This window comes from Equus caballus, chromosome 12, assembly GCF_041296265.1.
Source record: "Equus caballus isolate H_3958 breed thoroughbred chromosome 12, TB-T2T, whole genome shotgun sequence".
Lineage (NCBI taxonomy): Eukaryota > Metazoa > Chordata > Mammalia > Perissodactyla > Equidae > Equus > Equus caballus.
The window spans coordinates 10,697,322-10,721,187 of record NC_091695.1 but is presented as its reverse complement, the minus strand read 5'-3'; the positions used below and the strand labels follow the sequence as shown (position 1 = coordinate 10,721,187).

Here is a 23,866-nt window from a genome sequence, read left to right as displayed (position 1 = left end):
CTCCCTGCCAGCTCCCTGGTGGAAGGGTGCACACTGCTGGGGAGGGGAGAGGGGTTGGACCGTGTGGCCACAGGCTGGTCTTTCTGCCTGCTCGTTCCCTATCGTCGACTCTGCCCCTGCTGCCCTTGTCCTGGGGACAGACTACACTCTCCTGCTGGACTTGGCAGCCAGATGGCGGTCCCCTAAGTCCTAAGATGGCTCCGTCTGCCCCAGTGTCTGCCATGCCTCACCTCCGCCTAGACCCCTCGGGGCCAGCCTTTCCCTGACTGTTCCCCAAGTGCCTCGGAGAGGCCCCACCCAGGTCCTGGGCTGGAGAGTGAAGGTTCTGAGCCTGCCAGGGAGGGGCGTCATAGCTCAGGACCCATGACCTGTTGAGTCTGTGTTGCTGGGTGCTTGCCCTGAAGCGGGCTCTGGGCCTTGTGCTGTGTGTTCAGAAATGAGGAGGGCACAGCTCCTGGCCCTCGAGTTCTCACCGATTGGTGGAGAAGATGGACGTGTGTGTGCGTGCAGTGCACGGGGTCACTGCAGCAGGTAGGTGTGCATAGGAAGTGGTCCAGATGGGCAGTGGGCATGGGGGGATGCCTGCCTGCCTGGCCCGCTGCCCGGGGAGGGCGCACTGGTCAGGGAAGCCTTCGTTCATGCAGGCCTGTAAACTGGTAAGACTTCATCGGTTTTCCGATGGGCAGACTGGCGGGGGTGGCCGTGTGTGCAGAAATCAGCAGTAGTGTCACAGTGGTGTGAAGCCGTTCTGGGGCAGAAGGGAGTAGAGAGCAGGAGCAGAGGGGAAGAGGCTGGAGGTGAAGGTCAGGGTCACATCCAACAGACCATCACATACCATGCAAGAAACTCAACCTGCCTCTGGGAGGCAGTGGGGGAGGGGCTGCCTAAGCCTGGTCCCAGCAGCCTGGTGCAGGGCGGCCTGGTGGGCAGAGATGTGGAGTGACACTGTGGGCAGAGACCTGAAACTGGACGGGGCCAAAGTAAGGCAATGGCAGGGGGTAGAGAGGTTTAGGGGTCACTCAGGCGGGCCGTGGGAGTGGTAATGGTAGAGAGAACAGGGTGGCATCTCAGAGGCGAGAGGGTGAAGGATGAGGGGTTTAGAGTTACGGCATACAGAACTTGCAGTTCTGGCAAGGTGACCCTTGGTGGGGACAGGGGACGCTATGGCAGGTTTGTGGGAGGCCGTGTGTCCAGGACGTGGAAAGGGAGGTGATCGGCGAGAAGTCAGTGTGGGCTTAGAGGTGAGCGGACGGGCTGAGGGAGACGCCAGAACTTGTCAGCATCAGGGGGTTACTCAGGGCCAGGGGTCAGGGTTGGAAGCAAGGGACATCCTTCTCTGGGCCTTGGGCACCAAGGAGAGCGTGGGACCTGCCAGGAGGTGTGCTGTGTTAGAAGCAACTGGGTTTCCACAGAGCAGACCCCAGGGCTCAGCCGGCAGCTTCTGACTCCGCGGGCCTGGGCTGGGGCCTTCGGGCTTCTGAACAAGCCAGGTCTGGCGCGGCAGGAACCCGGGCTTTGCCTCAGGCCCGCGAAGAGAGACTCCAGCACACTGTCACTGCATTTACTCAACAAATATTTACTGAACCCCGCCAGGTGTCATGTGCTGGGGACCCTGCCGTGCACAGCCCTCCCCAGCCCTCCCCTCGGGAAGCTTCCTTTTGAGGAGTAGGTGCCAGGCTTTGCCACCTAACTTGCCATCCCTCGTCCAGCCTCCGGGGTGGTGGCAAGGCCTGTGGAGCCCCCGGGCCAGGCTCTTCTAAGCTGCTGGGAGCAAAGTGGGAAGTCACTCAGACAGGCTCCCCTCTAGTGGCATCTGGGAGGTGGCCAGGGCTGAGTGACATGCTCTGGGCTCTTCAGCTGGCAGGACCTCCCTGGGACTACTGAGAGAGCGCGGGTGCTGGCAGCAGAAGCGGGGGTTGGGGGGGGGGAATGAGCGGGGCTCTGGGTGGTGAGGATGCTGAGGTTTGTTTTCTGTTTTATTTTACTGAGGCTGTGAATTTTCAGCCCCCTGGAACTCTTGTGGCCACTTTCCAGCCTGTCAGATGGTAGTGTCCCTCATGACCTCAGTGACCATGACCTCTGCTGAGGGCCTACTGCGTGCCAGACCTTGGGCTCATTTATGTACCTTATCTACAGATGAGGAAACAGGCCTACAGAGATTAAGTGAGGTGTCCACGTGCAAGAGGCAAGGGTTTGAACTGAGATCTGACCCCAAAGGTCTATGCCTTTCACGCTTGGGCAATGACAGTGGAACAGGCTGTGGTTTGGCACCTGTTGGCCCACAGCCTCAGTAAAATAAACAAAAACCAAACCTCACGGTGGAGGTTTCTGGCCTGCCCGGAGCTGGTGCTGACGCAGAGCCTGGAACTAAGGCCCTTTGTGAGGTGGCCCCAGGAGCTGGCGGCAGGTTCCGGCCTCTGTGGGGGAGGGGCAGGCAGAAGCTGGGATTAGGGACCCAAGTGGAGATGGTTCTTGCTATGCTGGGGGCTCTGTACCCCAGGGCCCGGCTGAGCCTCTTTCTCCTCTACTTCGTCCTGGCAGCTGCCCTCCTGCGCCCCCAGCCGCTGAGGTACCTCCGGGGCACAGGGTCAGCTCCACAGGGCCGGGGGGCCCGGGAGGTGGGGGCTCTGCCGTGCTGCCCCCGTCATCCTGGGGGTTAGGGGGCTCACCCAGTCCCCCGCCCTGGGCCGTTTCCCCCTCCACAGGGAGGTGGCAGCACCATTTGGGGCCAGGGCTGAGCATCCCAACATCTCCCACAGGCCTCAGCGATCTATCCCTGAGGAATTTTCAGCCCCCCTGGAACTCTCGCAGCCGCTTGCTGGCCTGGTGGATGGTAGCGTCTCATCTCCCCACTTCCCTCCCCTGCCCTCCCCCCTCCCCAATGGGGCAGACATGCCCTAGGGGAGGACACCGGGGCCAGCCTCAGGGGCTTCTCATCCCAGACAGCATCTGTCCAGGGGTGACTTCACGGATTCAAAGCCAGAGTCCCCCTCCCACCCGTAGCCTCTTCTCTCTTTAGATTATGGGATTCGGCCCAAGCACCCATGGCCACGAGGGCCTCGACCCCTCCTCTCCCAGGCCCAGCCACGCAAGCGGGATGGGCCGGACATGGCTGAGTATTACTACGACGCGCACCTGTGACGGGCACCCCTCATAAAGCTATTCTATGCAGCAAAGGTGTGAGCTCTCCTGGGGGAAAAAAGCTGGGCGTGGAAGGGGGTCCAAGGAGAGGCACCCACTGCGGTCCAGACAGGAAATGGCACTTTAATAGTTGTGGCCAGTGTGACAGGACCAAGACAGGGCTACAGCCGAAGCAGCCAAGAGGTCCCGGCTGGCCCGGGCTAGTCCAGAAGGTTCCCTTTCCTGCTGGGCAGGGCCTTGCTGCAGCTCTCTCCTCCCCCAGTGAGGCCCCACCGCTGCCCAGGGGCAGGCATGCCAGTGAGGTTGGTGGGAGCCATCCAGAGGCCACACAGGTGACAGAGCTGGGGACAGGGACTGCCCGTCCCCCTGCTGCCGTTTCCTTACTGCAAAGTCCTGGGGAGGTGGCTGGGCTCATTCTGAGCGCAGGGCCTCCGGTGGGGGTTGGGAGTTGGGCAGGGGGGCATTTGCAGGTGGCATGGGCACTGTCAAGGCAGGAGCCAACAGCCAGAGAGCCAGAGGCCCTGGGCCCAGAAGTGAGGCCCCGGATGGGGCAGAACCCTCTGCTCCTAAGATGGGTACCCTTCCTGGTACCCCAGAGGCCTGATACCCCCAGCCCACCCCTCCCAATCCCGGGGCAGCCCGCTCTGTCCTCCATAGACGAATCTAATCCCATATGTTACAATAAACCGCATTTGCCTCTCCCCATGACCCCCGCCCTCCCCACCCTCAGCCACCAGCCTCCACTTCCCCATCCTCTGGTGGTGGCGGTGCCCCTCCTCCAGCAGCGCCACATCCTGTCTGCAGCAGCTGTCTTGGCACCAGCCTGAGGGCCCGGGGGTGTCGGGGGCGGGGCAGTGCAGCTACTCCAGGTAGATGTCTTCCGTGGGGCAGGTGTACTCCACGAACTGCTTATAGAACTGCTGAAACGCCCTCCTAGGAGGCAGGCAGACACACGATGGCTGTGGAGGAACGGGACCCGGGGCCGAGGCTTTCCAACGGGAGCCCCCCCAGCGCAGCTGCTCAGCTCTGTTCTCCGCGAACTGCGTTTCCTGAGTAAGAGTTCAACTCCAGCAGCCCCTAAGTTTGGAAGCTGCTCCTCAAGACCCCCGCCCTCTCTCCAGGCCACTGCGCTGTGAGGGGAGACAGGTGTGCAGAGCTGCGGGGACGACTGAGGGAGGATGCTGAGCAGGAGGGAGGTGCTTAGGGCCTGAGTCTCGGGCTTGTCAGTGGGCTGGGTCCTCGGCAAGATACCACACGGGCACACACACACGTACCCCACAGATTCTGCCAGGGCTTTAGTGGATTCTTCAGACACAAAGACGTGACAGGCAAACCGGTGGTCAGCCGGGTGTTTGGTGATGAACCCAAAGTACCTGTGGGAGGACAGCGGTCTGTCTGCAGGCAGGACGGGGCGTGGACCCCACGTCCTACCGGAACGGCTCCAGACACGCCCACACCTCGACTCTGTCCCACCCGACTCACTTGTTGTTCTTTGGATGGTATCCGCAGAAAGAGATGTTTTTTAACTGGAAAAAGTGGCTACATTTATTCCCCTACAGGAGGGAGAAGAGAAGAGAGTGGTCACCAGCCTGCAGGGGGCACAGGTGGAGGTCTGGCGGGAGAGCGGGGGCTGGAGCTGGCGGTCACCTTGGCCTCCTGGGCGTCATCAGCCTTGACGCCTATCTTCACACCCCGCACGCTGATCTCTAGGACGCAGCTGGAGGGCGGGTTAAAGTGCACGGTGAGCCGGCGGGTGGTGGCAATCTGTGGGTGAGGGGAGGGAACATCAGGCGCTGGGGGTCCCTCTCCCCAGGAGAGGACGGAGACCCCCCACGGGGAGCAGGTACCTTTTGCATAGCGGCACAGAGGACGTCATTGCCCTTGTGGTAGGGAACCTGGACTGAGCCCAGGAACTTGGCCCGGAACTGGTCCACCCAGTCGCTGTTTTTGGTCAGGGCTGGAAAGCAAGCATGAGGCGAGGCGAGGCGTGGCAGAGCCAGCAGAGGGTGCCACAACTCACGGACGGCCCAACTTGCCAGGGCCTCCCTTTTCTCAATTGTGAAATTGACCTAAAGTCACCTCGGCTCGGGCCCCCTCCCGGGTTGAGATCTGGAGCATAGGTTCACCCAGCAGCAGGTCGGGGCAGGACAGATGTGGGGCCTGGTGGCACCAGGTAGGGGGAAAGGAACACTACCTGCCATATGTTCAGGCTCCTTGGCCACCTCGATGGCGTAGTAGGCAGGGAAGATGCCCCTGGCGCCTGTGCGCATGTTGTAGGCGTCGTACCAGTAGTCCTCGGCCTGCAGCTCCACCAGCAAAGGGTCATCCACTTCCAGCTCAAGTTCGTCTTCATGTCGAGGCACAAACCTGTCCCCAGCCAGGGCATGTAATGAATTCACCCCCAGGGCCTCTCCAGCCAGGCCATCCATCTACTCCGCCCCCTGCTCTGGGATCGGGGAGCTGCCTCGGCATCGTTCATTCAACAAACATTTGCAAAGCATCCTGTGTGCCTGTCACAACGCTAGCTCCTGGGGGCAATCAGGTCAACCAGACACGCATCTGCCATCGAAAAACTCATGGGCCAAGGGAGGAAGTGACCAGAGCCCCTGATAAAACCGGGAGAGAGCATGGGATGTGAGTACTTCCATGCAAAGGAGGGCGGTGAGGGAGTTGGGGTGTGGTCAGGCACCATCTCTGCAGGGTGCCCCCGGGGTGTGCCCCCCACCAGATAAGGTGCTCAGTCCTGGGCTCCGGCAGCAGAGCAGAGGCCGTACTGCACCGAAACCATCCACTCCATGCCCCTACTCTGAGTTCCTAGAGGACGGACGCTGTGCCCCGGGGCTGAGTGGACGAATGCATGCCAGTAGTGATGGCAGAGGCGGGGAGGGGGGTGACCCCAGCGGCTGCCTCGCCAGCCTGGCCCACCGCTTCTACCTGAATATGGCCCGGTGGGTCTGCTCCTGCTCCTCCCCGTTGATGACACAGGAGAAGAGCCCGAAGGACTCGGCACCTGCAGCGAGAGGGACGGGCAGGAGGAGGATGGCCCCAGCCCTGGTCTAGGTCAGGGGAGCAGGCAGAGAGCTCTCAGTCCTCATGCCTTGAGCCAGATGGGCCTGAGGCCGCCTCCCGGGAGCACCCTCCTGTCGCCTCTCCCCCCTCGGGATCCCCCAGCTCTCGGCTGCGGACTCACTGGAGGAGCGAGAGCGGCCGCTCATGAAGACGTTCAGGAACTTCTTGGAGAAGTGGACGTCGGGTTCGTCGGGCGTGGAGTCCTCGGAGAGGCAGGCGGGGGGCCGCGGCCGGGGGGCCTCCTCGTATTCCTCCCCAATGGCCGACTCATAGGGCGAGGAGGCCGAGGCACAGTTGTCATAGACAGTGGCCGAGTCACTCTCGTCGCTGTAGTCTCCGAAGCACGGCCGCAGGCTCACCAGCTCCAGCTGCGCATGCTCATCCACCACCAGCGTGTACTTGACCGAGTCGTAGGACAGGGCGCTGGTGTCCGAGCTCAGCGAGGCCCGGGGAGGTGGCGGCGGCTCCCCCAGGCTCCCCCGCCACCCGCTGCCTGGCGGCTCGGCCCGATCCGGGGACGACAAGCAGTCGAAGCCCTCGTCCTCCTCGCTGATGGAGGGGTGCGGCCGCCCCGCAGCAGAGGGGTAGGCGGCAGGGTCTGGATCAGAGCTGACTGACATCCGGCTCTCGGCCGGCGGCAAGAAGGCGGAGGTGGGCTCTGCGGGGTCTGAGGGCCGCTGCACTGGTGTCAGGTAGATCTCCTCGGTGGCCTCTAGCCGCACATCCGCCTGGTAGTGGATGCGGTCTCGATGTGAGTGGCCCCGGCCCCCAGCGGGGGCAGCAGGGGGCCCACTGGGAGGCGCCATCTGGGTGGCAGCGCTGCGGCGACACGGGCTGTCGGTGGAGGTGCCGCGATCCTTGGTGGGGGCGGGGCTGCCCTGGGGTGGCAGCTCATCGCTCAGGCAGATGTGTTCATGTGGCGGTGTCTGCTCCCCTGGAGAGCGGGCAGGCCAGGGCTGAAGGGGGTGGCTCCCGGCCTTGACTCCCGGGCTATCTGCTCCCTCCACTCAGCACATCGACCCCCAAACCAAGACCAGCCTGCCAGGCAGGAAGCCCGTGACAGCGCTGGGGCCAGGCCTCTAACCCACTCCACGGCGGACCCCAGACCCCAGTGGGCCTGCTCAGGGCCGTGGGACAGGCACTTCACCTGTCCTCCGCAACCTGGAGCTGGGTCTGCTCTCTGCAGTGGGGACCGAGTCAGGGCAGGTGGAGGGCCAGGAAAGGAAAAGGGTCCTGCCTTACCTGTTTTCAGCGGTGAGGATGACCGAGACACTCGGTCCTGCCAACTGTGCTTCTTGCCCAGAGAATTATTATTCAGTGTGTCCTGTGCAGGGAACAAAAGGCCCTGTGACAGAAGCGGTCAACAGTGCCCGGCACAGGGAGGCCCTGGCCCTGCCCCCATCAGGCCATCCCTAGGCCATTTGCTGCCCCCACCCCCACCCCACCCCTGGAGCAGGGAGGAGGGGTGGCAAGTCACAGCTCTGCCAGCCAGGCCTCCTGGCTCTAGATGGCCCTCCCTCCTGGCTCAGGGAAGCTGGCCAACCGTCAGGGAGATGCTCTTATCAGCCTCAACAAAGGTGGTGATGGCCAATGTGTGTGGTGGTGAGTGGGAGAGGAGGTGTGTGGGGGAGGGAGGGAAGCAGGAGCCATCTGGGGACAGAGCCAGACCCTTAGTCCCAGACACTGAAGGTTTACAAGGAAGATGCTAACTTCCAGCCCAAGTCCCCTGGAGCTTGGGAAGCTATGCCCTAGGAAGGAAGGGGCAGAGACATTCTAGGGGAGCCTGGAAACAGCACGAGGGTCTCCCCAGCAGCTGGGCTGGGGCAGTGGGATGAATCATCCAAATGACGAATCCACGACACGGTTCTCCCACCTCCCCAGGAGCACAGACTGAGAAATGACAGATGTAGTTGTCAGCGGCCCCCCTTCCTGGGTCTCCTGGGCTGCCTATCCCACATCCGCAGCCCCTGGGGACCCCTCTCCACAACGCCTACATACAAGGCTCCCTCCACACAACTTAGGCCCCCTCCCCCTGGGAACACCCTCACAGGCCCTCACATTCATGAGTTTGGCTGCCAAAATCCACCCCAGAGGATCCTGGGAAAGGGATCAATCTTTTCCCTGCAGCCCCTGCACCCTCCACCAACAGCCCCACCTCTCCTGACTGGGCCTGGAAGACAAAGGGCCACAGCCTGGCTCTCTTCCACCCCATTCAACTCTCCTTGGCATCCAGCCACCCAGCCCAGGGGCTCCGGGCCCCCAACTCAGCCAAGCGGCTCCACCTCCCATTTCTCTTCTCTCCCTTCTTTCTGGGAGTTCCCAGTGGCCCACATTTCAAACTGGCAGCTACCTCTGAGCTCCCATCCCCAACTCTTCACCATTTCCCAAGACCACTTCAGAGGCCCTTTGCTCCCGGCCCTGCCTCGCTCCACCTTCACCAGGAACCCCAGACCCTAAAAGGGAAAGCCTGCCCGAGCCTGAGGGCCCAAGTTCAGACCCTTGCAGCCCCTCAAAGCCCTGGTCTCTTAATCTCTTACTTACTTCCCTCTTTACCCAGATCCTTCCACTGGCCCCCTCCCAGCCTGGCCTCTTCACTCCTTCAACGCCTCCTCCAGGCTCCAAACCCAGCCAGCCCACTCAGCCCTCTCTCCCGCTTAGGGCAGATCCTACCTGTCCTCTGAGACCACCTTCCCAGGGACCTCCCCGTGGGAAGCCTAGAGGTCTCCCCAAGGCGGACGGGCAGCTCCCCCTCCCGCAGCCACCGGCTCCGCCCCGGGCACCGCCCCCCAGCCCCGCCCCAGGCCGCGCGCCTCACCTGAGACCGCGGCACCTGCGGGAAGAGGTTGAGCGTGGTGGGCCGCTTTGGCCGGTACGTGTCCCCACCCCCCGGGCCCTGGCCTTGGCCCGGGCCGCGGGGCGCGGGCTCCTGGCAGGGCTCGGCCTCGGGCGGCCCCGCTCCCGGCCGCCGCGCCGCGCGCTCCTCCTCGTCCTCCTCCTCGTCGTCCTCGGCGCCGGGAGTGTCGCCCGCCGCGTCGATCAGGTCCATCTGCAGCATCTCGGCCTGCAGCCGGCTGCCCGCGCCGACGGCGCCCCCAGACAGCAGCCCGGCGCGTGGGGGCTGCGCGCGGACCAGCGTCAGGGGGCGGGGCCGGGGCGGGGCCGAGGCCGCTGCGCTCCGCCCCCCCGGGCGAGCCCATTCCGCCGCCGCAAAGCGGGGGGGAGACAGGGAGCCACACGGGGCCTGCTGCGACGGGGCCGCGCCCTCCCGCCCCCCGCGAGCCCGCGAGGATGCGCAAGGCCACCTCCTCCCCATGCTGGCTGGCGCCTTTGACAGGCCACTCCTCTCCCTCCCCATGGTCCTCCCCTCCCTGACTCTTTGCACCCTCCCGTTCCCTTGGTAACGGCCGGTGACCTCACCCGGGTTGTAAGCCGAGCCCAGAGTGAGGTCACCGCTGTTGCCATGGGGACCCAGGGTCGCCAAGGAGTTCGGGCCCCACAAGGGATGCGGGGTTAGCATTTGAAGAGGTAAGCGGGGAAAACAGTGTCAGCCAGGCGAGGGAATGCGGGAGGGCCACCTGAGCGCGGCCGGAAGAGGGGTGCGGAGAGGAAGGGGCAAGTAGGGGACACGGGGACAAGGCAGTGGCATGCCCCATTCCCCCATACTCCGTCCACAGGCCGAGGCTCCTCCAACCTGAGATGTTTCCTCAGGCCAGCCTAACCTTGACAGTTCAGAGCCCGGCTCCCGTTCCAGCTCTGCCACCAACTCCCGGCACCTTGGACAGATCCCCTGACCCTCCAATTAACTGCCTCCCAGCTTCCCAGAGAGGTGAGGACTCACCGGCAAGAGTGAGAGTGCCCTGGGGCTTGAGAGGCCCCAGTGGGTACAGCCCTAGCTAGTACTGCCTCAGGGCCCTGGCTGGTTGCAGGGACCACCCGCTCCAAGGCTCTGTGCATGTAAGGGGAGAGCACAGTGTGGGAGCCGAGAACAAGCATGTGACCTTAGAGAAGCTTTGTCAGGGCCGGGGACCATTCCCCAAGTCCAGAATAAGCGGTCTCTGCCTCCTTCCCTTCCTGGCCAGGCCAGAGGGTGGAGGGTTGGGGTACGGGGTACCTGGTTTCCTCTTGTGTGGCAGAGCTTACGGAATCTCTGGGGGCAACAGGAAGTCAACAAAGAGACAGGCACCCCATCCCACTCCACTGCAGCTTGCCTTTGCTAACCTCTGTCCTAAGTGCATGTCTACACTGACCACCCCCCCATCCTGGGGGCTGAGAGGCTCTGCGCTCTGCCACCCAGCCCCGTGCTTTGCCTTCCATTTTTGGCTGGCAGCCCCTTCTTCTTGTTCTGAAAAGACAAAGGGGGATCCCCGTCTGACCCGGGCTCCCCACACCCTGAGGACTCCTGGCAGGATTCAGAAGTTGGGGAACGCAGACAGCCATCTGTCCAATGACAAAGCCATGGGGCCGCAAGCAGCAGCAATGCTGGGTTAACCCTCCAGGGAGCCTTTACAACTGCAGCCCGAGAGGGTCTGCGAGGCAGGCCCAGGGCTGTGGTTTGGTAGGTCAGCAGAGGCAGTGCGCTGGCTGTTTTTTCCTGCCCCAAAGCACGGCAGATTCACTCGACTCCACCCTGCTCTGCCTCAGGCCCTCTGCCAAGCTGCACTGCAAGGACTTAGGGGAGTCCTGGGGCTCCCTTACTCTGGCCCTAACTGCTACTGGCCTAGATGTCAAGACCTGCTGCCTTCTCCCTTTTCGGGGGCAGCTGAAGGAGCTGCCTCCTGCCTTAGCCCCTGGCAAAAAAAAAAAATCCAATTAAAAGCCCAAGATGTGCCAAGCATTGTACTGGATGTTTCCTGCATGTTATTTCATTGAATGAGGTTGCCGTGTGGGCCCGGAAGGCCTCTCTGTCGCTATGGGGATGCCCCCACGCCTGTCCCTACCCATCCTGCCGCCTCGCTCAGGGGCTCCCAGGAACCCACCCTTACCCGTAACGACAGGGTGTCCTTGCACTGCAGGCTGATGCCACACTCATCGGTGATCTCCGAGAGGTCCTCATCCTCAAACTCCTCCAGGCTGATGTCATGGGTAAGCCTGGTGGGGACAGGAAGCCAAAGTTACTCCATGGGGAGTGCATGGCCCACTGATGGTAGATACTAGCCTCCAAGATGGGACTTGGGGTCCACCCATGCCAATGCAAGCGGTAATGAACAGGCAGGGAAAGAGTTTTAGGCTCATGAGAAAAGGCAGTCCTCCAGGGGTGGCAGCGGAAGGGGAGGCTCCAGGTTACTCTGGCTCCTTCCGGCTGGGAGTTGGCCATCCTGTTGCCACCAGGAGGCAGTGCCTAGAAGGTCCGGCTGGTTGGGACCTCAGATCTGCCAGAGAAATGCCTGCCAGGGTCACGGCAGGTGCCAAGGCCAGTTCACCCGTGGAGGATGCAGAGAGACGAGAGGAGACTCCAAAGGGATGCTTGGAGGAGGCGGGCTCCCGGTGGCATCCGTGCCACAACAAGACCCAAGGGGCTGGCAGAGGCCCCTCCCCAGCCTCTGAGGAGGCGTCCCTGCCCCCAGCCCAGGAAAACCCAGGCATCTTGAGCCCTGGGAGCAAGCAAAGGGAAGTCTGGTGTCAGCATGGGTGGGTTCAGCTCGTTCCAGGAGAGACTATGCCCCATCCTGTGTTCTTGGTCTCAGCTCTTCAACCACAGAAAGGCCAGCCCTGGGCCCCTACCCCAAGCCACTGTGCTGCCTGCCCACCCCCTGCACCTGCTCACCCCCAACCCTGGGCACTCTGCCTGCTTTGATGTGGGAGGACATTCGAGAGAATTCTGTTGGGAAAGTTGGGGAGAATTCTGAGCCTCTTCCTAAATCAAACCAGGAGACTGAGGCATGGAGCAAGGGAGACCCACCAGCCCAAGGTCACCCGGGAGAGGTGGTAGCCCAGCCGCCAGAAGAACCCAGGAGGTCCATACCCCCTGCCTCCTGCCTCCATCAGACCAAACAGAGACCCAGAGCTCAAGGGAGCTGCCCCCAAACGTCCCCCCTCCCCCACCAGCCCCCACATCCCCTACCAGCGCTCCCACTGGTCCTCCAACCAGCTGTCATTGTCTGGGCTTGAATCCATCTTCAGCACCAGCTGCATGGAGAGCCCTGCCCGGCCGGGGGGCTGTGCGGCCCCAGGGCCGCCCTCTCATGCCCAGAAGGGTGCGGGGGCCAGGGCTCGGGGCTGGGCTGGGGCCCCGGGCCTCCACCGCCAGGGCCTGCCTTTCTGCGTCCTGCCCGCTGCAGAAGCCCGGGGAGCTCATTAAAAATAGATGGGCCGGGAGAGGAGGCAGCGGCTGCCGACCCGGGCCCCAGCCCCAGCTCTGCTGGCCCAGCCCTCAGCTGCAGGCAGCTTCCTCCCCCGGCCGCCTGCCCCGCCGATGCAGCGCTGCTGGCTGTCGCTGCCGCCTCCCCCTCGGGATCAGGTTACTGCAATCGATGCTACCAGCTCCACCTGCCCTTCCAATGCCCCTGTCGGGGGCTGGGGTGGCCCCGCTCCCTGGCCCAGGCTTGTAAACAGATGGCAGAAATCTGGGATGTTTCCCCCTCAAAGCCAGCCCCCGATCTGCTTTAAAGGGCCAGCACCACACTTAGCATGCCTGGTGGCGAGATGGGGGGGGCATCCAAAATTCTCCATGAATGGATGCCCTATCTGCACCGCCACATGCTCAGCCCCCACACCTCCTCCGAGAGGCTTCCGTGGGCCCAGACAGTGTGATGGGGGTTGGGGGCCTGAGCTCTCTCTCATGCCCCCTCGCCAGGCTCCATGCTTCAGCACCCAGGAAGTGCCCATGGGCACAGGAGGCTCCACAGCAGGAGCAGCCCATGTGTGGACCTCTCAGAGCAGGGCTGGAAGGGCTGGGAGGTAATGAGCTTCCCGTCACTGAGGAGTGACATAAGCAGAAGCTGGAAGGGCCCTGGAAGGAACAGCAGAGAGGGATTTTGCCTGGGGTTAGGGGATGGGATGGACAAGGAGCTCCTTAAGGCCTCTTCTGACCTGGAGTCCAGGGGTGGTAGGTTCCCAGGGCCCGGGGAGCCAGGGAGGGTGTGGCATGGAAGTGGTCTGGCTCCTGCCTCTGCAGTCCTAGCGCCCCCGACTGGCCTGCCTGCCTCAGTCTCCCCACGCCTGCGCCACTCTACCCACCTACTAGTATCAGGCAAAGCTGCGGAAACACCACCTTCTGCCCCCCCCTGCCCCACCCCCTTCAAAACCCCCCAGGGTTCCTGGCTAGCAGCCGACTCCCTGGCCCGGCATTCAAGGTCTCTGCCTCTGCGTGTGGTTGCCTCCCGCACCTGCCTCCCAGCGTCTAAGTCAGCGCCTGGATGGCGTGCATGGTAGGCTCTCAACCTATGCTTGCTGAAGAAGGCTCGGTTCAGCCCGCTCCTCCAGGAAGCCCTCTTGGCAACACTCTGGTCCCCGTCATCCCCTCCCTTGTGGTTGATGTCACCATCTGCGTGGATGCAAGGCAGGGTGGTGGAGCAGACACCCCCCAGGCTGCTCCAAAAGTGGATGGAGCTCACATCCCCTAGCCTGTACCCTGCAGGTGATGGACACAGGTCCCCTCCTTCCAAGCTCTGGTCTAGACTCTATGCTCCCGGCAGGCAGAGCAGGCAAGGTCATCCTGCCTACACTAAGCACTCAGTATGTGCCCGCTGGATGCTTGTCAGGGGTCATCCTTAGCCTCTACTTGCTCCGCTCAAACCGAAGTGTTTGGGGCAGGCCTGTGGGCTCTGGCTTGGACCTGGGCTGGGGGCTTCTCAGCTCATCTGCACACCTTCGGCATCACCCAACATTCCCACTTCCTGGGATGACAGGTCTGGGCACGGGCAGGGACAGCTGTGCCATCCTTGGAGGCGGGCTTGGAGGGAGGGGCCCTGAGATCAAATCCTGACTCCTTCACTTACGAGAAGCGGCTGCTCCATCTCCTGAGCTGCCGCGCCCTGGCCGCCAGCCTTTATGCTCTGCATCTCCCTTAATCCTCACTACAGCCTTGGGAGAGGGTTTTATTTTGCCCATTTTACAGATGAGGAACACTAAGACTCAGACATATGGTGCCTCAGTTTCACTCATATAAAATGAGGCTGCCCATACCTGCCCACTCACTTCAAGGCTGCTGGGGAGGACAGGCAGAGCGGAGTGTCTGTGAATCGCAGAGTGCTGTGAGGAGGGCATGACCAAGGATCAAGGGGGTGGACTGGTCAAGGAGTACCCTTCACAAGTCACCCCCCTCCTGGCCCGACCCTGCCCTCTCCTCCCCTCTCCTCCAGGCACCGGGTGTTCTGAGTCTCCCAGCCAAAGCCCCCAGAGATGCTTCGTGGAGGGAAAGCGAAACAGACCCTTGGTTTCCAGGCTCAGGGAAGGCAACTGTGGGCAGGAAGGGAGGAGGAAGGAAAAGATGGAGGGGAGGGGGGAGGAGTGGAAGGGACGGTGGAGGGGGGTTTCCTCCTGACCTCGCCAATCCACCTTCCGCATGGAAACCTGAGACCTGAGCACCAGGAGGCCACCTCCAGGGGAATCACACAACCCTCTGCAGGGGAGGGCAGGTGGGCATCCCTCACCTCTAGATTTGGATACCTTAGCAGCTTCCCCTCGGGGGAATCACTGCCGATCCATGGGACCTGACTGCCCATTCGGGTGAGATGGCACCCGAGGTCGCATCCATATTAACATTTGGTGACTGTGAGTCATGGGTTCGGTCTCTCGAGACCTCCCTGACCTTTGGGGTCTATCTTTATATTTGAGGCCCCTCTTCCTGCATCTCCTTATCTCCTCCAGCTCCAGGGCCCCACTCCTTTCTTTGGGCCAAGCTGGCTGCCCGCTGCATTCTGAACATGCCAGCCTCGTGCTCCCCGCCCCCTCCTGAGCTGAGCTCTCCACAATGAACAAACGTGCCTTTTGTGTTCAGATGTTTATTTCATGGCCTTTCCCTGGCCACGTGCTGGCATGTCTCCCTGTTACCCTGGTTCCACCTCCATCGGCCCCAGCCCTTTCCGGTTTGCAGTTTCACTGAAGTAGACGCGTACGCAGAGTAAGGGTTAAGCGGTAAAGGGCTGAGGCTTTCGCTGAGCAAGGCCAAATGTGAGCCAGGCATTTGGCTGTCCAGAAGCCATTCTTGTCTTCCTGTTCCTGGCTCTCCCCGAGCGAGGTGAGGATGCCAGCTGAGTGACCCTGGGTCCCGGCCATATTGCCCCATGGGCCCCTCTTGTGACAGAGAGCATCAGGGGTCCAAGGGTCCAGCCTGTCTCTCTGTTGCCCTGAGTGCTGAGCAAAGAGCTGGCTCCCGTGGGTTCTCAGGATGCCTGTGGTTCGGGCGCCCCACTCTAAGCAGGCTCCCCATCGCCCCAGCTCCCCTACAGCCCTTTCTCCACTGGGCAACCAGAACCAACATCTCAAATGCAAATCTGGGCTTGTCTCCCCTCCCCAGCTCAGAATCTTTAGCAGCTTCCCCTAGCCCTTAGGGAAAGGGGCTAAAATTCTCACCCACGGTCTGAAGGCTCAGCAGGGCCTCCCCTCCCTTCCAGCCTGTATCACCACCCTTCCACCCCACCCCCAACACTAGGCTAGTGACCCGTGGTGGGCTCCCCTTAGAGCAGTCAGTCCACGAGGGCAGCATCGTGTCTCTCTTGAGCAACAATGTGCGGTGCCCAATAGGTACTTGATAAATGTCTTTGGATGAATGAGCCACTGGTGTCCCCAGGTCTTTCTAGACCTTTCCCTCGGGAATCTTGAAGTCGATTCTCCTTTCAGCTCAACTTCCTGTGCCCTCACCCACGTCAGAGTCCGGGGTGGGATGTGCAGGCCTCTGGGAAGGTGGTGATGGCTGAAAGGGCGGGCTGGAGCAAGCCAGGCCCAGCCTCCGGCTCAGAAGCCTCTCTCCATCCCACTCCAAGTGCTGGGTGGACACTGAGGTCAGGCTGGGTGTGTCCCTGTGGTCTGGGATTCCCTTCCTGACCATGTCCACACTGAGGTCATCTCCAGTGAAGAAGCGAATCCAACTTAGGAAACAAGCCCCACGGACGACCCTGCTTTGGGTCAGAATGTGTCTGACAGGCTCAAACTCTGGCGCTGATATGGAGAAAGGACTCTGGGATGTGCAATTCGATTTGTAGGAAATTGCCCCAAGAAAACATTCTCATGGTGGAAAATCCTTTATCCACAAGGACACGTACTCCCCATAACAGGAGAGAACTGAAAACAGCGCCAGGGGCCAGTGATACCACGGCTGTCCGGTGGATGGACTTCCAGCCGTGGACGGACTACCGTGCTGTCCTTGGATGAGGATTATAAAGTCTGTGAATGCGGAAAATGGCAACTAACATAACGAGCAGAAGGAACGTATGACCCTGTGGTTTCCCGTGGTGAAGGCCACACAGGAAGAAACCCTAACTCGGACACGGTGGGATCTGGGCAGCTCTTTGCTCCTCTGCTCTCCTTGACTTTTTTTTTTTTTTTGAGGAAGATTAGCCCTGAGCTAACTACTGCCAGTCCTCCTCTTTTTGCTGAGGAAGACTGGCCCTGAGCTAACATCCATACCCATCTTCCTCTACTTTATACGTGGGATGCCTACCACAGCATGGTGTGCCAAGCGGTGCCATGTCCACACCCGGGATCCGAACCGGCGAACCCTGGGCCACGGAGAAGCAGAATGTGCGAACTTAACCGCTGCGCCACCGGGCCGGCCCCTCCTTGACAGACTTTCTGAACCAGGTCACACCAACCCAGCGCCAGGCTCCCAGTCCTGGTCCCGGGCTGCCTGCCCTCTCATGGAGCTGTGTTCCCTGAGGGCAGACGCCACTATGTTCACCCCAGCACCAACTCCCCATCCTTGCTCTAAACCATGCACAAAGCCTGTACACCACAGGCACGAAATAAATGCCTACTAAAGGAAATACTGGTTGACTGCGGCACTGGATGCTCTATGACAGTACCACATCCATCTTCCATGCCAGAACAAGGCCAGGCCTGTGGTCGATGCTCTTGGAGATTTTTTGAATGAATACAAGAGTGGGCCAAGGGACAGAGATGGCATCCCAGACTCCCCAAAGGATGCTGGCAGTGACCCAATTTGTGGGATCCACTGGGGGTCCAAGCTATAGTCCAGGCTCAGCCCCAAGAATCTAGAGACCAACTTTAAGGCTCTGACATCAAATGATGGGTTGACATCCTGCCTTGGCCATCTCCCTGCCGTGTGGGACAAGTCAACAATGTGTCCCCACACCAGGGGTTCATCAGGACCTGGGCCTGGTGGAGCTGCCCAGGGCTTGGGGCTGGGGCAGGGGCAGCTCCAGCAGCAACAACTTTTCCAGCCCCTTCCCCTGCCACCCATGGCTGGCTGAACAGATCGCAAGGCTGGCATGCCCCAGCCTGGTCCTGGGCCATCTCCCGTCACTCTGCTGCCCCCTGGGTAGTGATGTTCTCTCTGAGGCTTCAATGGCCGCCTCTCTCTCTCTCTGAGACTCCCAGGGTCTTTGGCCCCAGCCCAATCCTCTCCTCTGAGCTCCAGACCCCAAGCCAACTGCCTGCCTGAGTCCTCCAGTTGGCCCCCCAAACATCACCAACCTCAGATTCAGCAGGTCTGCTAATGAGTTCACCACCCTGCCCCAAACCTCTCATCTTCCACAGGGTACCCCACCCCCAGGGGGCGCAGCATCAGCCTGGACTCCTGTCTCTCCTCCACCCCTCGTATCAGCTCCCTCACCAAGTGGGCTAATCCCGCATCTCAATCTGCCTCACATCCCCCCACTCCTTCTCCCGGCCTCCTGTCCACTCTCTACCAAGCAGCTGGAGTGATTGTCCCAAGATGGAGCCCGAGGCTGTTGTTTGCTGCCTCCTAAGCCCTTGCTGGTTCCCACTGCTTGTTGGTGAGCAGGCCAGCATCTTGACACGGCCTAGGGTTCCCGCCTGCCCCGCCCTCCACTTGCGCCCCACTGTGGGCTTCAGTTCTCCTCAAGCTGAGCTGACCGTCACACCTACCAGCCTGTCTGGCAAGGCCTTGTCCATCTGTCTGTCTGTCTGTCTCCCTTCTACACTGCCACCTGCATGATGGCCAGGCCCATGTCTGTGCCTCTGGAGTAGCCCTCTGCCGAACCTAGCAAAGAGCACAGATTTGTTGCGTGAATAAAGGAAGAGTGAGGTGTGTACGACCTTGTGAAGAGATAAATAAGGAGGTCCCCGTGCTCTTCAGTGACCTTGTTCCTCATCCCTGAGGCAGTGTGGGAGGACAGAGAGAACACCATCCAGTGAGTCATGAGGCCTGGGTTCTGTCCCAGCTCTGCCCCAGACTTGCTGTGTGTTCTCAGGGAAGCCACTCACCTTCTCTTGTCTCCTCTTAAGTAAAATGGAAGGGGGTGGTTTGGATGAGCTGATTTCCAGGCAAGGCTGCTCGCTTTACTTTCCATGAGCACCCATGTGGTTTTGGTTGGTTTGTTTTGGTGAGGAAGATTGGCCCTGAGCTAACAGCTGTGCCCATCTTCCTCTATTTTGTATGTGGGACACCGCCGCAGCATGACTGATGAGTGGTGTAGGTCTGTGCCCAGGATCCAAACCCGCGAACCTGGGCCGCTAAAGCAGAGCATGCTGAACTTAACCACTACGCCACTGGGCGGCCCCACCATGAGCATCCTTTGTCCTTCCCACACGGACTGTCCCACCCTCTCTCCCTTTCCTTCCACCTACCCAGCTCAAAGTATCCATTGCATAAGTTTCTAAATTCTCTTTTCTAGAGTTTTCCTTATAATGAACACTTATCACTTTAATTTGAAGTTTTCTTTTATTATTTTGTAACTTACAGAATTAACCTGTGCTTACTGTAGAAACAAGAAGTCAAATAAAACAGAAGTATGTAAAATAAGCGAAAATCCCCCTGCCCATACCATATCCAGAGGTAACTACTAGTAACTGGTTGGAACATTTCTATAATCAAAAAAACCCAAAACACATACGTATTCAAACCAACTAGCAACAGACAAATGCGCGTGCCCGGTTCACCAACTCTCCCCCAGCACTCGCCAGGCTCGCTCTGAACTCAGACTGCCTGCGTTTCCACCCCAGCTCTGCCACCTACCCAACCTCTTTATGCCTCAGTTTCTTCATCTGCAGAGTGGGGATAATAATAATACTCCGTTTGTATGGTTCTGGTGAGGACTAAATGCTCTTGCACAGAAAGCACCGAGAGCCGGGCCCGGGCAGAGCGAGGGCTCCCCAGGTTGGTGCTCCCCTCCGTTCTTCCCTGACTGTGGGCCCTGCCACCTTCTCTACTGAAGGACGACGGCATCCGGTTTCATCCTGGATTAAATAATCAACTACTAAGGCGTGATTGAGCACTCTGGGCTGCACATCGGGGAAACCAAAGTTTCCGTACTGACTCCTTATGCTTTCCGGAAGCTGACAACTGTGCTGGGGGCACATACACACAATAATAATAAGAATAATAAGCCAGCCCTGGATGAGTGCAGCTCTCCACAGCCCTTGAAACACTCCACCTGTGCCGTCTCACGGGGTCTTAGGCCTGCCCTGAGCAGGTGCTGAAGCCGCCATGGTGGGGAAGAAGCAGCAGGCTCAGGGGGTTGAGTGCCCAGCTGTGGGGCACACAGCTAAGGAGGCCAAGCCAGGACTCAGAGCCAGGCCAGCTGGATCCATGACCCCACCAAAGAGCCATGAGAGAGCAGAAACCACCTGGGTTAGACCAAGTCAGGCCCAGGGAAAGGGCGGCGGGGGCTGCCGGAGCAGGTGGGCAGGCCATGTGGGGCTGGAGACACGGCCCTTATTATTCCCACGCGCCAGCCTTGACCAGAGCCAGGCCACGGTGTCCTGGAGGGCCGGCCCACGCCACAGCCTTGGCGTGCTGCCACCAGCGCCCACCAGGCCAGGGCTGCACGCACTCACTGGCTGGCGTCTGCCTCGTCAGCTCCTCTCGCTAAAGTGTCCATGGTGACCTGCCTGCCAGGGGCAGGGCGGGACAGAGAGCTCTGTCACGTGGGGATCAGGGAGCAGAAGCGGGAGGCAGAGCTGCCCTCAGGGCCTGAAGAAGGGCCTGGAGGTCGAGCCGATTGGGCACACACAGACGTGGGTTCCAGGCCAGCCGCGGGCTCCGACTTCCTTGGGGTCCTCAGGCAAGCCCCCTGCATGCCTGAATCTCAGTCTCCTCATCTATAAAATGGGCAGAGCAACAGCTGGCCCAGGGTGGTGAGGAGGGTTAATCGAGCCGGCTCCGGGAAAACGCTCTGAGACACTGAGCTACCTAAATGCCCGCTAGCACGGAGGGCTGACACTTGTGGAGCATCACGTGATGTGTATCAGGGAATCAATCTTAATTAGCTCACCTAACAGCTGGAGCTCAGAGATGACAAAAACCTACCCAGGTCATGCAGCTAGAAAGCGGTGGAGCTAGAACTTGAACCCAGGTCCCTCTGAGCTCCACGCTCTGCCACTGCAAGGGGCCTCCTGGTAGGAAGGCAGTGTCTGCGTGGGGGCAGTGCAGGCCGTGCCAGGGGGAGTCAGTCTTAGACCTGGGCCTCTGAGGCACTAACCGCAAAGACCCCAGCCCTGGAGCCTTCAGGCCAGGCCCCCTCCATCTGGTCCCCTCCCTCTGGTCTTCCCACGGCTCAGCTCAGGACCCCAGGGGAAGTTTCTAGTGCTAATGATGTCATTAGAGATCCCCAGGGGTCCCTGCCCACCTGAGGGCCAGGGAGCCAGCAACCCCTTGGTCAGAGAGGGGCAGGCGCCAGAGCCCAGCTGGGGCCTGGCTGGGGTGGGGGCCCCAGGAGAGGGGCAGGCGCCAGCTCATTAGATGGAGAGACAATGGGGTCAGTCCAGGCCTCCTCCTAGGCTCTGGAACAGCTACCCTCCTCTCCACCTGGGGCCAGGATTATGGTGGAGGGACCCTCCCCCACAACACCCACTGTCCGCTTCTCTGAAATTCACTTCCCAATTCTGCCTAGCACCAGAAGGGGGCAGGGAGGGGGAGAGCGGGGGGCTCAGATCATGGTCCTGGGTACATACCCCAGCAGGGACCCTCCCCCCATGTCCCTGGCTACTCCGGGGCCACCCAACCCACATTCCCCTTCCCACAGCGGGGCCGAGGATCTCCCGGTGGAGGCTGAGCCTTCTGCACCTGCAAACACCTGACCAGGGCAGTGCCTGCCCAAATCCACAGAGGTCCTGGCCATGCCAGGCCCGGGAATTAGGACCCTCTGGCCAGGCAGGACTGGGGGAGGGGCCCACGACTCCCTCCTTCCAGCCCCAAGAAACTGGGACCCGCGGGGCACCGCAACCTGCTCCCATCTCTATTCAGAAGCCTTTGAACTGGCCACAGGCAAAGCCCCAGGCTGCCTGCCTCCTCTGGGATCTCAATCCAGAGCCCAGGCCCCGCCGCAGCCCCAAAGTGGGAAGGAAGGCGGCCTCCGCGCCCCCTCCTCCAATTCCAGCTCCGAATCTCGAAGCCGAGGACACGGAATGGCGGAGCAGCTGCACCAGGGCTGTGCGGCGGCCATCCGTCTGCACTGGCGGCTGAGGGGGAGTCTGGGGGCTCTGTCCGGGGAAGAGGCCCCATCCCCACGCCGCCCTCCCGTTCCCGGGGTCTGGGCTGCGCGTGTCGGGGCCGGGGGAGGGGGTCCGGGCAGATCAGCCTGGGCCGCAGGGCGGGGCGCGGCGGCCGGGGATTCTCACCTGAAATTGGGCGGCGACGCGATGTGCAGCCCCAGGAACGGGGAGGCGGCAGGCGGGGACGCGGCGCCCCCGCCCAGGCCGCCGCTCTCTCGCTCCGCCATTCTCCGGCACAGCCCTGGCCATCCGGGCGGAGGCGGCGGCGAGGCGGCGGCGGCGGCGGGGAAGGAGGCGGCGCGCGGTTAGGGGCCGCCGCCGCCGCGGGGCTCGGGCTGGGCGGGCGCGGCGGGCGCACCTGCACGGGGCGGGCGCGGCTCCGACCGACGGCGCGCCGCCCTCGGCTCTGGCGCGAGCCCTCCGCGCGCCCCCGGGCCCTGCCGGGCCTCCGCGCCCCGCCCCGGCCCGCCCCCGGCCCCGCCCCGCCGGCGCTCTCCCTGGTGCTGAAGCCGCGGCCCCGCCCCGCCCTAAATCCCGCTCTGACTCCTCTGCCCCCTTCCCTTGGCGCGAGGCCCCCCACCCCGCCCTCCGTCTCCGTGCGGCCTCGGCCCCTCGGGCCCTTGGGATGGGCCTAGCGCTTGGGTGTCAGGTAACTACTGGCGGGACGCCGATCCCCAGGAGTCTGGTTGGCCCCCCGCAGCAGACAAAGAAGGCCGACAGGAAAGGAGGGTCATTGGAGGAAGGCGAGAGGGTGTCGGGAGCCGGCTCTTAGAGCAGACCAGACGGATTTGGAGTCAGGTGGTATGAAGTGACAACCTGGCTCCCCAAATGGATAGGTGGTGTGGCCTTGCATTAATGACTTCACAGTCCTAAGGTCGGTTTTCTCATCTGTGAAATGGGGACAATAATGGTCCCTCTCACGGTTGTTGTGAGGATGAAAGGTAATACAAATGAGTTGTCATTGGAGGCCGGGAATACCTCGCTTCCTGTTGGGATCCAGGTCTCACCCCATCTTGTCCCCTTACCTTGAGGGGACCCTTCCAAGGACTCTCCCTAGAGGGTCTCCTCTCTAAAGACTGACCCTAGCCCCTTTGGCCCCAAACAGCTACTACTGAACTGAGCCCCTCTTGGCTTCTTTTAGCTTCTCCCTCATGTCAGGACTTTCCCAGATTTCTCCATCACCTCAATTCCATTTCCTGCAGAGCACCCCTCTTTTGCACCCACAGACACCCCATAGCTGGCTTCTCACCTTCTAAGACTTGGGGCCTTTCCTCCTGCCCCCACAGTTGACTTCTGGGGATTCTTTGGGTGGTTTTTCTGTCTCCTCCAGGGCCTCTACCCCTGCTAGGTTTGGGCTGTGGTTTCCTCCAGGCCTTCTCTCCCCTCAGAGGGTTAAGCTTGTGAGTTCTTTCAGAGTGTGGACTACTGGACATTCAGGCTTCTGGCCAAGGCTAGGGCCCTGGCTTTGGTGACACAGAGCCTCTGGCCACACCTCGCTGGCTTCTCTGGCCACCTGAGAGAACCACAGAGGTTCTGTCCTTCACTGCTCTCCGAAGAGGCTTGGCAAACTGTTGCACAGCTGGTAGAACAGTATTTGCAAAGCTGGACTGCCAACTGGTCACGCCAGCTCCCTTTCCCTTCAACGTGGCACCCAGAAAGCAGCTGCAGGTGCCTGTCCTGCAGTCACCAGCCCCCCGGCCCAGGCCCAAGAACACCCCAGCACCTGGAGCCCAAGGCCCTGGCTGCCTCTCTTCTCCCTGCCCCTGAGCCCAGAGGGGCAGCCACTTGACCTTCCCTGCCATCTTGGCCCAGGCTCCTTCCACTAGGCCCAACAGCAACCATCTGCTGCTGTGGGGTCCGCTTTCCTCCCAGGAAAGCAGTCTTGTCATAGTGGCGAATAATTGTTCCTGAGAATGTGTGCTTGCCTCAACTAGGGAGCATCCCCAGGTCAGGAGTGTGTGTGGAGGACAACTCTATCTTCCAGAACCTTTTGCTCAAGAACAAATCTTAGCTCCAAGCCCAAGCCGAAACCACTTAGAAGCCAGGGGAAGGGAGGCCCAGGTCTTGGTGGGAAGGGGGCCAG

General features: G+C 61.3%; 2 protein-coding genes across 3 annotated transcripts; one reads left to right on the top strand and one right to left on the bottom strand.

Moving 5' to 3' along the window:
- Positions 1-1,563: 1,563 nt before the first annotated feature.
- Positions 1,564-3,247, top strand: FREY1 (Frey regulator of sperm-oocyte fusion 1). The gene is made up of 3 exons (XM_001489293.5): positions 1,564-2,569; positions 2,760-2,833; positions 3,020-3,247. Exons 1-3 carry the CDS (start codon positions 2,466-2,468, stop codon positions 3,139-3,141), a joined length of 300 nt encoding a protein of 99 aa, XP_001489343.1. The 5' UTR covers positions 1,564-2,465; the 3' UTR covers positions 3,142-3,247.
- On the bottom strand, positions 3,245-22,151 carry MAPK8IP1 (mitogen-activated protein kinase 8 interacting protein 1). 2 transcript variants are annotated; one of them, XM_023653938.2, is made up of 12 exons: positions 21,910-22,151; positions 11,193-11,298; positions 9,026-9,328; positions 7,453-7,534; positions 6,332-7,144; positions 6,076-6,151; positions 5,336-5,508; positions 4,989-5,098; positions 4,789-4,905; positions 4,624-4,694; positions 4,416-4,514; positions 3,245-4,074 (listed from the first exon to the last, which is right to left on the bottom strand). In XM_023653938.2, the coding sequence occupies exons 1-12, from the start codon at positions 22,008-22,010 to the stop codon at positions 4,002-4,004; spliced, it is 2,124 nt and encodes a 707-aa protein (XP_023509706.1). In that variant the 5' UTR covers positions 22,011-22,151; the 3' UTR covers positions 3,245-4,001. The 2 variants fall into 2 exon arrangements, with proteins under 2 accessions (XP_023509706.1, XP_023509707.1); XM_023653939.2 differs by lacking the exon at positions 21,910-22,151 and adding an exon at positions 12,272-12,468.
- Positions 22,152-23,866: the final 1,715 nt, after the last annotated feature.